Consider the following 13,321-nt stretch of genomic DNA (forward strand, 5'->3'; position numbering starts at 1 on the left):
AGCAGATTTTGGATAGCCTGCAATATTAGCGTGTGGTGAAGGGGGCAAACTTTTCATTCACTGCATTATGTCATTTTGAGATGTAAGAATTAGGTTACTAGACTCAACTTACTTTGGTACTTTGATATTAACAGACTATATTACTGGTTTGCCTGGGATATTTTATGCATTTAACTTTAACATTACTGCTAAAAACATCTTGGGAATTAATTTGAAAAGTAAAAGTATAAAGATCTGCGGAAAAGACTAAGAGCTTTATTTTTAACATGTTCATAGATTGAGCAAACAAAAATATACAAATAAAAACAGCTAAAAACCTGACTGATTCAATTGTTTCTGTTGAACAAAATTCAGCACAAATCTTCAACAAAATCACTACATTTGAAGCTTTATTTCAGACATCAAAATCTGTGGCAAATACTGTTACTTTTGATTTTTAAGTACATTTTTAAATGAGCACTTTAATGAGTATTTTAATACTTTACTTGGGTAGTTTTTTTCATGTGATACTTTTACTTTGACTTGATTATTTTAATTTTTTTGCTCCAGTATCTATATTTTTACTTAAGTAACAAACCTGAGTACTTCTTCCATCACTGCCACTATCTATAAGTTTCCTAATATTACAGTAAAAGAAATAATTGAAATAGGACTAGATATATTTCTTGTCAGCTATAATCAGAACAAAAGCCTAAATATCAACACACACACTTAAGTAAATCAAAGTCAAATTATGTTAAGAACAAGGAAGCTGCTTTTATTTAACAGTAAAAGAACAAAACAGTTTGATCTCAAAACATCGTCAGCTTTGGAAATTTTGCGTTTTTATTTTTGACATCTCATCGCAGGCCAAGAAAAAACATCCCTTTAAAATGTGCCCCTTTTTCTGTTACACAAAAACAAACAAAATGAAATAAACCACCTCCCCTAAACGCCTCACAATAGTATAAATTCACACTTCCATCTTTCAGGCTGAGCTAGAAGACTTAAAGAAGTGGCGTGGATGACAATTAAATGATCTTTTAAGACATAATTTAAGACAAAAAAATAATTTGAGTGGTTTCTTCTCATGCATCACACACAAACACACTGAATTTGACAAAATCAAGAATACATCCAAATGAACAATACATTAATTGAAATCATGTCACTGGCACTTCCTCGTCTTACAATGCATTTGAACAAGAATAATAGTGGTGAGCATTTAACACAAGAATAAATAAAAGATAATATCGTCATTGGCTCAGATGATTGCAGAGATTGTAGGTGACTACGTAGAGACATGCTGCTTCCTCCAAATACATCTTATTTTACCATTTCTTTGTACATGGACAAGTATGTACAAAAAGTGAGATTGAAATGCAAGCCGTTTGTTTTGTGCAACCAATTTCTGCTAAAATATATAAGAATTATATAAAGGAAGATTAGGGAGAGCAGGTGTGATTCAAAGGCAAAAAGGGAAACACTTACAGCACTGCTCACTGGGAGGAAGAACTCAGGTAGAAAAGGTTTGACGCCCTCTGGTGGAGACACACCGCCACTGCTACTCACAATGTTTCACTTTTATGGATTTATATTAAAGTCTTTGGTTAAATCATGGGTCATTTTAAATTTGCCACAGGTTAAACAATTGTATTCATATTTAATTTAACTTCAGAAGTCTGTCAAAGTACCAGTTCATAATTTGAGGGCTGTCTTCCTGGTAGTGTCCACTTAGGAGCTGAAAAGAATCTTGTTGAAAATGAGCTTTCAAAAACATGGCTTTAAGGTGAAGAACAGAAAAAAAAAACATAGGTGTTTGTGTGTATGCATATAAATGTGAATACTATTATGCGCCATTTTGAAAGCTGCACCAATTGATAATTAGGCACTTGAAGGGGTCAGCAAATTTGGGTTTGATATTGAGGTTAAATAACTTGAGTAAATTAAAAAAGTTTGTATATATGTAAAACAAAAATGTTACTTTCTCTGTAATCAAAAACATTAGCAGAAGGTTTATATCTACCTTCGTGTAATAACTAAATAATAAAAATATGATCGTAGCTGAAATTTTGAGTTTAACCTCAAAATGTATCAGACATAATTTTGTTGTAACACTTTTATCATAAAAATAAATATTTGATTGTTTTCCTTGTGTCTTGCTTGGGTCTTGCTCTGCTGCGCCCTTGTGGCCAAACACAGATTGATGCAGCTTTCTTAGTATTTGAATGAATCCCTCTAAACCCACCGCCTCTAAACCCTCTGCAGGCACTGTCCCGTGTTCAGATATGCCTCTTGTATTGGCCTTTTGCACGTGAACAAGTCTCATAAATAGATCTATACAGCAAAGTGCAGGAAGGAACAGTAGAAAAATACCTCTGGATTTATCTGCAGCAATTACCATTTGTATCTTTTTTCTGATTGAAAAGGTGAAAAGTCAAGTGAGACCAAGATATCTGTAAATAAAATACAATGTTTTTTACCTATAGATACTAGAAAGGTGAAGACATCGTTCAGTAGAGTATAGATAGACCGCAGAACCCGCCCCTTCCTAAGTCCCATTACCACAGCAAACCTCTTGATCAGTAGAAGGTGACCACATCTAAACAAATATTCAAAATATACAGAAAATATGGAAATATATTATATATAGATAGGTATAGAGTACTGAAGTAATGTCCAGGGCAGTTTGACAATGTCCACCTTTTTGTTCAATGCTCTGCCAGTCCACATAAGCTTCACATGAAACAAATAAAAATAAATAATTATGACTCCAATGCATTGTCACTCACATTTTTTTCCAGAAAATAGTTCTCCTCTTTTTCCTTTGTTTTTTTGTTTTATCTATTTTTTGCATTTTTATCCTCAAAATACATCTTAGAAAAAGTCATTCTCGTCTTGTGTGTGAGAAAAATAGACCTCTTGTTGACTCCTTTTTGTCCCATAGGAAATGCAGGATCACCCCTTGTCTTCTGTGGTGGTGGATCCCATCCCATCCCGGCTGTAAGGACAACGCCTGGCCCCCGGGCACTTTTTGGGACGCTCTTGACTGTGGCCGGTCCTTGCAGTTAGGTTTGAGGGAGGTTTGTGAGTCATTGTTTTGATTGACCTATGCTCTCATTCACGCCTCTCAGTGGAGTTTTTAAAAGCCCTCTATATGACAGTAGGCCTCCAGACTGGAAAACAGGATGTAAAGAAACCACAGGCTGAAGAGGAACAAGGAAGTGATCAGTCTGTGTCCCCACGGCCCCCCCAGCTCCCCTCCAATGTGCGGTCTGCGTCTGTACAACAGCACCGAAATGGCCAGGAAGGCAAAGATCGTAAACAGGGTGACTGAAAATGCCAAAGAGCCCGCCTCCACCACGAAGGGCTTTCCTTTGGACTTCCAGTAGATGGCAGCAACAGACCAGGCCATGCCGATGCCCAAAAACACGTTGACCGCGTTGCTCCCGGTGACATTCCCGATGGAGGCGTCGGCGTACATGTCCTGGACCGCTGCGACTTTACTGGCAAATGTGTCTGAAGAGAGACGAGGTAAAGTTTTAGTGTCAATGGAAAAATAAACTTGTTCAAATTACTGTTTTGCACTATCCTTAATCCATCATTTGTTTTATTGTAAACTATATTGGCTGTTTTCCAGATAGAACGTGTTGATGTCATACTCGTAGATGGGGCCAAGAATCAGTTTTCCCAATGGATTTCATAGTATACTCAGGTAAGAAATTCACAAATGTTGAACCTGATCCTCTCTATATTACCACAAAAATGTGCATTACAACAAAATTCATTTTAATTGTATATTATGTATTGTGAATTGTATTAAAAATTATTAGCTAATAGAACGTTGTGATGTTATCTGAAAGCCAGCACTTGCTCACTTTAATTTTGTAAATGCCTATAAAGTGACCAATATGCTTACTACAGTGACCAAGTAATATCCCCTGTGGATGAATTGAGTCTCTTTAAGTCTAAGCTTTATAGTTGCATTATATAATCCAAACTCTACAAACTGATATAAAAGCAATAGGTCACTGATCAGTCTATAACTTTACATTACTCCATTACACGCAGTTGCCCCTGGGCAGAGTGACAAAGATGTGGCAGCCTCAACACGCCAATGCCTACAACTACAGAAAACATTCAACATTAAAACACTGATCAAAGAAGTTACTTGGAAAACAAATACAAATACTTTACATTAATCTTTTGTGTTTCATAGTTTTAGGTCACTGATAATATTACTGGCATTTTAAGGTTGGCGGTTCGAATCCCGGTCTCGACATAAACATCAATGGTTGAGCGTGTGATTCCAGCTCCCACAGATGAATCCTGTCGTTGTGTCCTGGGGCAAGACGCTTAACCCACCTCGCCCTCAGTGTCTGTGTGTGTGTGAATGGGTGAGTGGTTCCTTGATATAAAGTGCTTCGACTGCATTGAAGATGGTAAAACGCTATATAAAAACGTGACCATTACAATGACTTCCTTACCAAACCTTCCATTCATGACTTCCATATATTTCTGTGCATTTTCCATTGCTCCATCGTGGGTTCCTCACTGTTTTATTTGCACATGTTTATAATGCAACACCAATGCAGTTCCCAATCTTTATGTTTTCCTTATGCATGCACTTATGATTTATTAATGCCGCACATACGACCTTTAATAAACAGAAACGCTGACACGGACAAAGTTTACAGACAGATTGTTTCTTGAGGTCAAAATAACAAAAGTATTGGATGACAAAGCGAATATGCCAAAGGAATCCACAGAATACGGAGGGGCCTTATAATAAATCAAGTGTCGGTAAAAGAAAGCGGGTATTAGATGAATTATTCAACATTGACACCACTGTAGGGAAGGGCCACACTGTCTGTCTCTCTGAGCCATAAATATAAGGAATAGGTATAGACAGGGATATGGGTACTTTGCTGAGAGACAATATATAGTTCAGCATTTTATGGCCTTGAATACAGGAGACATATAGAAGGTTTGCCTATGATATAAAGGTACTTGCCAAACTAAATCCCAGCTCAGAAAATAGGGGCATCTTTAGAGAATCATAAAATGCCAAATTATATGCATATTTTGGCTGAGTCTTGGGGTCAGAGAATCCCAAAACTGCAAGTAAAAGTGATTAAAACTGATTTAATAAAGGGCCCTGGGTTTGTGTAGGCCTAAAACATATTCCCAGTCTGTCCAGGTTACAGTATTTTTACACCTCAAGACTGACTGAGAGGGGTAGAGTAGCCAAAAATACTCAAGTATGCAACATTACTTCAAAATAATCTTACTTTTTCACAAAGTATCGATCCAGGAAATTACTCAAATGAGAATAAAATACAGTTTTTGGGGAAGTTACAACTCTACCTTCTGATTTATAATTTGAAGAACAAACCATTAAATAATAAACACTATAAAACACAAGTTCAAATTGGTTAATATTACTAACTTTTAGACAAATTGTGGAGAATAAATAAAACCTAAAGCATGTAGTACTGTTACACTATCTGAAAACTACCAAGAAAAGTAAAATTTAATTAAAGTAAATGTATCTGAGTAAATGTAACTGCTGCTCATTCTCCAACATGAAACCCACCTGGTACAGACGTCCCCAGAGCCACAAACACCACAGCGGTAACAGAGTCTTTCAGCCCGATGGTGCAGCCGAAGTGAGAGGCCAGGTCCCCGATGATGGCAGTGAGGACCCCGATGATGATGATGGACACGACGAAGCAAGCCCAGCCGTGCCAGTACTCTGTGGGCGGGACGCAGGCGAACAGAACCTTCCAGAAAACCGTCAGGAAGTGCATGACGTAATCAAAACAAGACGGCAGTCGCTCCTCGCCCGTGTCCTCCTCGTCCTCGTCTGTGGAAGGAAGAATTGATCGAGGACACTTAAAAACACCGTCCCAGATCATATCTGCTCACATTTTTAATTATTTTGGACACATAAAAGTTGGATTATGTAACTTTTCTGATGGAAGTTCTTGGTAGAAAGTTCCTCCTGGTATTTAACATATCTTTTTTACATTTACATTGTGTTTACGTGCGTTTTAACTGCTTAAAATATAACTGAAATACATTCTTATGAGCTTATGAGCGGGCTTGCCTCTCCACAGATTTAACCTGTAACTTAGCCTGGTGCTGTCACCTGCTTTAACAAAGACACGGTGGAGAAAGGAGCACCTTGAAAGAGATGCAAACAGATGAAGGCAATACACAGGCTGAAAGTGAATGTGTTTGGCTCGAAAATACTGCCACCATTACTACAATTAAGTGCCCCAAAGTGAAAATTGCATTCTATTACAACTTGAAACCATTTTCCAGAACTGATCGCACAGTGCAGTGACCTAAGCTGTTTCCCTGAATCACAAACCATCACCGTCTTGTCTGATGAGGACGACTTGTACCATCCCAAACTCTGCCTGTCCCCCCTGTCCCCCCGTCCCCGTCCTGTCAGCAGACAAAGGACACAGAGGGACACGCCGGGACAGAGCACTGATTCAAAGTGCCAGTGCCAGTCTATCCAAAGTACATGCATTTTTCAGCTCCGAACATGAAAAAGTAAAGATATCTCTGGATTTAATATTGCAGCACCAAAGAGTGAAGACTGTGCGGACTGTGTTCATCTGATACTGATGCAAAACCAAGCAAGACGCAACAAACAGCTGCTTCTAGACTATAAAATGAGACAAAATTTAATATATGAGTACAACGCAACTATATGTCTGTATCAATGGTTTTAGAGCATATTTTCAGATGATGTGGCTTTAACAGTGATAAAGAACACCCAGGAAAAATAAACACAAGCTTTCAATACATTATTTTTTGTAAGTTATGAAGGACAGATGCAGTACTAATGTGTCTCGAGTACATTTTCAAAGTAAAAGTAAACCAGCATGTCTTTACCTGCGCTGACAGTGATGGCCTCCATGAACTGGTCTCTCCAGGAGTTGGTTCCCACCACTAATGCCAGGTTGGTCTTCTTTATCAGCTTGTCCACTGTGTTCTGTAGCAACAAAAATATAACATAATTTCTTTCCTGGCCATATTGTTGGTGTCAGTTTGATGTTTGAAGCTCACATTTGCCTCGCTTATTTGTAAAACACCTTTCAAAACATGTAAAAACTATATTTATTCTGCACTCTTCGCTTTTAATGTGAATTTTATGATGATTATTTATGTTTTGATTCGCTTGTATTGTGATTTTAATGTATTTCTTATTCTGTAAAGCACTTTGAATTACTTTGTGTACAAATTCTGCTATACAAATACACTTGTCTTGCCTTGACTTCAACATAACTAACTTTCCCAAATGCTACAATGACGTTTTGAACCGGATTTTATATTTGTTCTAGTGCAAAAAGTTCAATAAAAAATCGGCACTCTATATTTCTATCTTTATCTTATCAACCTCAGCATCTCACACAAGTAAATGGATGTTTTCCAACCACATGGGGGCAGTAGCGACACCACTTTCAAGCTTCAATATCAATGCAAGGAAAACCCCACAACACAAACCACCACAGCCCCTTATTCTCACACTGCTCTAAAAATAAACCGCTTACATGTCCACCACTCTAAAACAAATGAATAAAACAGTACATATTATCACCAGAGCTGGATTTCATATTTATGAGACTACTTTTCTATTGATGTTGAACCTTTCGCACCTTAAACTCATACGATTCTTCAATAATGACTTCCATTTTCGAATGCTCCCCTAGAACCGGCTTCCCCATCTCCGCGATCCGCTTGGCTTCCTCCTCATCTGTCGTCAGCTTCCTGTCCGGTACATCTGGAACAAAACAAAGAAAGAAATTTAAAAACAACGTAATAATTAAAATCAAAGTCTTATTATCATACGGTGCGGTGGAGGCGGCGGATGACGTCCCATTAGAGGCTTTATAACGGGAGATGGTTAGACAAGGTTTTCCATATTCAGTACTGACAGAGCAGCTGTCACGTTTGATTGAAAGATTGAGATGAGGAGGTGCGGTGTTGTTGAAAAACTTGAATGCATAATGTATGTACGACGTGAAGCAACAAAGTGATGCATTTTTTTCTTTTTTTTCCCATTTGTGTTCAAGGTGCCCCATGGAGATACATAATCCTGTTGAATACTGTAGATTTTTTGATTGTTTGTAAAAATACGCACATTTATATTATGTTCAAACTGCAACTAAAATAACTGTATTATTATTTCTTTTATTTACTCATTAAATCTGCTTTATAATATTTTGATAGACCTATTTCAATCTCCAAAACTTCAGTACTTAAATCCGGGGTCTCAAAGTCAAATTATCTGAGGGCCACAGGAGGCAGAGTTTGAGTGAACCTGGGCCACATCAGGTATTCAAAAAAAAGCTTTGTTAAAATCTTCTTAAATGTCATCGTTGTTTTCAACATACATGAGGAAATATGCCAATTCTTGGTGATTTTATGGATATACATCACTATTTGTTTAATCTTTTGTGACGGGAGTGTTTGGGGTTTACCGATTTGGTGGAACCTTCTACACGCAACATGATAACGCCACACTAACATTAAACTTTCATATTGTCCTGCGGGCCACAAAATATCGTCTCGCGGGCCGCAATTTGCCCCCGGGCCGCGAGTTTGAGAATCCTGACTTAAAGTGAAAAAGCCATGCGTCAGATAAAACACTGCAGTATAATTTACGTTAGGGCCAAACACAAACAAAGCTCGGTAATTAGTCTCATCTAACACTGTTCTAGACACCTGAAGTTGATCAAAAACACTTTAAAATTCGTACATTATTGATTCAGGAGCGACATCAGTCTTAAGGAGTCTGACAAAAGAGAATTGGCACAGTCTTCTTAATCACATTCATTTAAAGCAACACGGTGTAACGTTTTAGTAGCAGCACATCAACTGCATAATTCCATGGAAGTAGACATTCAAACCACACTTCGGAATATTCTCAGTGGAGATGGATTATGGAAAATTACCATGGCAACATTTGGCAGGTCATATTTGTGGAGATGCAAACCCGCTCACCATATGGATACATGTTTTTCAATATTCTTTGTGCATTAAAACAAAGAAAATACATGCTTTTACATTATTTATTTATGTATTTTTTGCTTAAAAGCGACGCGGTGAGCCTTTAACAGCAAGATCGGTGAAGTGTCTTGCTCAAGCACACATTTCCAAGCCAACTTTGAACCACCATTCGTCCGATTAGGCGCTAATCAAGTGAATCAAAGTGTGTTTTACTTCAAGGATACCTCCGCCATTAAAATGTAAATGAAATCTATACAGGCCTCATATTTGCCAAGTAACGCTGTACGTAATAACAGCAGCTCTCTGTCAGAAATTTTAATTCAGTGCGTCTGCTACATCTTACTGAGCTCGGAGCAAAGACTCATGGGAAATTGAGGCTTCACAATAACAAATCTCAAACACTTTCTCTCAACCTTGTCCTGTCAAAAAATGTAAAGTTGTGCTCGAGTGTTTCCAAATGTAAAGTCATTTTCAAGGCCGCTGAGCTCCTGATCACTTCACGCTGTCCTTGTGGAGAGGGCTTCAAGATACACTAGACAAATATATATATACTTGCACTGTATAAACGGGCTGAATCCTGTCTAAAACAAACCTAACGTGCGCAATTTTTACTCCGAGACTAAACTACGCCCACATAATCAACCGTTTAGCATTAAATTAACCAGTCTAGCCTTATTATTTCCGCCTAAAGACAACAAATCCGTCACTATTTTTACAGCGTGCACTCTAACATCATTCTGTCAAACTCGATCCAAAACCTTCTATCTAAATCCTTTTATCCCTCTTAGCACCCTCCACGGCGCCACCTGGGGTCTAGTCCTTGTCATGTCCTATCCTCTCGCACAGAAGACCTCGCTCCTCCTCACAACACGCTTAGCATCAAATATTAACACAGCCATTACAGATCACAGCGGCGCCCCCTAGATAGCAGCGTGTCAACAAGAGCCCACCGCCGTCCCATGCATTTTACAGCACGACACGTTCACATCAGATACACGCAGGGTTTTTGTCCTATTCTTATTCTACTGGTGTTAAAAGTTTGATTAAGGCGCCATTTATGTAAGTATTTTTTATCCACAATCTGACGAAACTTTGATCATAATCGTTGTTCCATTGTGTCGTTTTTAATCACAGCTTTTCTGCCGTGTAGGGAGACGAACTTAAAAGTACAAGTGACCTTTTCTCTGGAGGGCTGCTGCCTCGCTGCTTGACAATGTTCCACAGTATGGCATTAATCTTATCGATCCCCGAGGAGACAGTCAAGTATAAAAGAGGAGTTAGTTAGTGCGCCTTTAACTGTAGATTTTTAATTATTTGCGAGTGCGAGCAGCCAAGCGTGCGATTTCAAAATATCAAATGAAAAAGCAAATTATAAGCTACTTAAGACATTTAACTGTAATAAACGGGAGCGAAACATCAGTTCTATCATTGGAATATTAGTAAATAGTGTGCGTATAATTGCCCGTTCCCGTTCTCTCACACTGGATGCACTGTTTGTCTGCTTTTTCTTGCTGTTGTGGCATTTTGGGTTAAGCGTTAGTGACGTTTAAAACAAATGCTGATTCTGCAAACTTTACCTACATTTAACGTTTCAGTGATGAGCACATTTACTTTCGAATGTCTTAAATACAAAGTGTGAATGTTACCGAGGAAATCCTCATGTAATATTTTATTAAGGGTTATAAATTCATTAAATGTACATGCATCTTTTGAACACTTTTATTTTATAACATGTTTATTATCAGTGGTGGAACCTAACGAAGTGAAAGTAGTAAAGTACTGTACTGAAATTCAAATTTTACTGACTTGCTTTGCTTTGCCTTATTTTACTTTATTTTACTTAGCTTTACTTTACTTTATTTTACTTTACTTTATTTATCTTTACTTTACTTAGCTTTACTTTGCTTTATTTAGCTTTACTTTACTTTACTTTACTTAGCTTTACGTTACTTTACTTTACTTTGCTTTATTTTGCTTTATTTTACTTTACTTTACATTACTTTACTTTGCTTTACTTTATTTTACTTTACTTTACTTTATCTTACTTTACGTTACTTTACTTTACTTTACCTTCACCTTTACCTTTACTTCACTACATTTGAGAGCAGTATCTGTACTTTCTACTCCACTACATTTTTTAACTGGACAGAAAAGTAAAAGTATTTTTCATTATTGTCTGAGAGTTTATTTTTTATCAAATTCATAATTTGACCAAACAAAGATGCACAACCCAGTAGAAAAAAAATTGATTAAATTGTTCCTGTTGAACCAAATTCAGCCCAAATCTTTATCAAAATCACGACCTCTGAAGCTTTATTAGAGATCTCAAGTTTCAAAAAAGTCGATAAATGGTTGCCACTTTCTAAAAAACTTGTTTACGATACACTTCTTGAAATATCTAATCTTCTCTACTTTCAAAAAGGACATAACCTCGTTACTCCACGGTGCGCTGGACGGGGTTTTTTGTTGATTTCCAAAGTGAGAGAACGTGGCGTCTCGTAACAAAAGAGGTAAACGCCAAAACCTGTAGCTCTGAAATACTTCTACTTTTAACTCGTACTTTAATACTTTTAGCTTTACTTGAGTATTTTTCTGCTCCAGTATCTGTAGTTTTGTTCAAGTAACAAAATTGAGTACTTTTTCCACCGCTGTTTATGATGTTATTAAGTAAATGAATAAATGAATCGTTTTTACACCTGTTAGAACATTTCAACTGCTTTAGGAGATATTTTTATTTTATTTATAAAGATGCACGACTTTACTTCTTTTAGTGGAGAATACAAACGCAGAGATGTTTTTCGTTGAGCGTTTTTACTATTGCTAAGAAAACCATATATAAATGCATTGCTCTGAGATTTCAACGGAGATCGGCAAGTTTAATGCCATACTGTGGAACATTCCAGCCAAAACAATCACATGGAGACCAGCCATAAAAAAAGTGACACAGTGTATCTTTAAAAGTCTAAGGATAAAGTTGAGCGTACATCAAGAAAAAGCAATATTTTTAAAACGAAATTAGTGTCCCCAGCCAGAGAACGCGTCCAAAAGTCACGCAAGGACATTTTTGACATCAAAACGTTCAGAATTTAAAAATAATCTTTAATTAAATCAAGACAGAAAATCCCACAGGCCACTTTGAGTCTAGACCTCAAGAGACTCCTCAAGATGCTGTAGTTACTTCTGGGAAAAACTTAATATGTTTAGGTGGTTATAATGTTTGATCAATGGTCTTTGGATGGTCTTTTCAGTGGTATTTTAAGTTTGTTGCGAGTTCTTTCTGATTAAATATTCTCAGATGGAAAAAAGGGTTGTGTGTTTTTATCAAAGTACGATTGCGTAGAAACACTTTGTGCAGGCAGGAGTTAGCATTGAGCAGAAAACACTCGCAGTTCTCACGCCGAAGTATTTCATCAGGCACAAACACATACAAACATGTTAGTGAAAAAGCCCCTCAGTGCAGAGACCACTTACCAGCAGCTAACAACATGGCTGTAATGGAAACAGATGGAGACGACAGAACAATGAGACGAGGAAAGGACATATACAAGGCAAATGTCAAGTCGAGAATGTGTATTGACCCAAAGCTGTGAGTTATACAGTACTGCTCTTTCAATGAGTGCAGGTCATGTGATTTCATGATTACACAGGAACGGCTGTACTTCATTATGTACTTCATTAGTGTATTGATAAAACGATGGTGCAGTTTTGCGTTCTCAGCCCTGGCTCGGAGTTCAAATGTGCGATGCAAGTAAATGGCAGTTGTTCTGTTACCCGGACAACCAAGACTACATGTTTTTTTCTATACAAAGACGCAGTGGTGGAATGTAACAAAGTAAAAATAGAAAAATGTGAGGTATATGTGCTTTAATTAAAGGTCCGATATTATGCAGAATTGACTCTTAACAGCTCTAAGTCATGCTAAAATGTTGTTACTTCATCAAAAACATACCTGGAGTTGTGTTTTGTTTCATTCACACATCGTTAAATAATCCTGTATTATAAGGAAGTCTATATCCGAAGCTCAAAATGTTCTATTCCACCTTGTGATGTCATGAAGTGGTAGTTTTCAGTTTAACCTTTTGTTCAGTAGAGATTGGGAATTCCAGGGCTGAAATCATCCAAATGATTCTAGTGAAAGTGTGAAACAAAACACAACTGCAGGTATGTTTTTGATGAGGAAACAACATTATAACAGAGATCAGAAAATAGTGTAATATCGGCTCTTTAAGTACATTTTACAGTGGATACTTTTTACTTTTACTGCACTACATTTGAGAGCAGCTATCTGTACTTTCTACTCCACTACATTCTGAAC

General features: G+C 37.3%; 1 protein-coding gene across 3 annotated transcripts in view; it reads right to left on the reverse strand.

The window, feature by feature from the left end:
- Positions 1–741: 741 nt before the first annotated feature.
- Positions 742–13,321, reverse strand: part of slc8a3 (solute carrier family 8 member 3) — a 136,420-nt gene continuing 123,840 nt past the window's right edge. For 2 of the 3 annotated variants that reach the window (XM_055231341.1, XM_055231340.1), the window contains 4 exons: positions 7,653–7,777; positions 6,889–6,988; positions 5,576–5,845; positions 742–3,498 (listed from right to left, as the gene is read on the reverse strand). In XM_055231341.1, coding sequence (XP_055087316.1) covers positions 3,122–3,498; positions 5,576–5,845; positions 6,889–6,988; positions 7,653–7,777 — 872 coding nt within the window. In that variant the 3' untranslated portion in view covers positions 742–3,121. Of the gene's footprint in view, positions 3,499–5,575; positions 5,846–6,888; positions 6,989–7,652; positions 7,778–12,477; positions 12,496–13,321 lie in introns of all 3 variants that reach the window. The other variant, XM_055231339.1, reaches the window with a different exon arrangement.

This window comes from Periophthalmus magnuspinnatus, chromosome 22 (genome assembly GCF_009829125.3).
Source record: "Periophthalmus magnuspinnatus isolate fPerMag1 chromosome 22, fPerMag1.2.pri, whole genome shotgun sequence".
Taxonomy (NCBI): domain Eukaryota; kingdom Metazoa; phylum Chordata; class Actinopteri; order Gobiiformes; family Gobiidae; genus Periophthalmus; species Periophthalmus magnuspinnatus.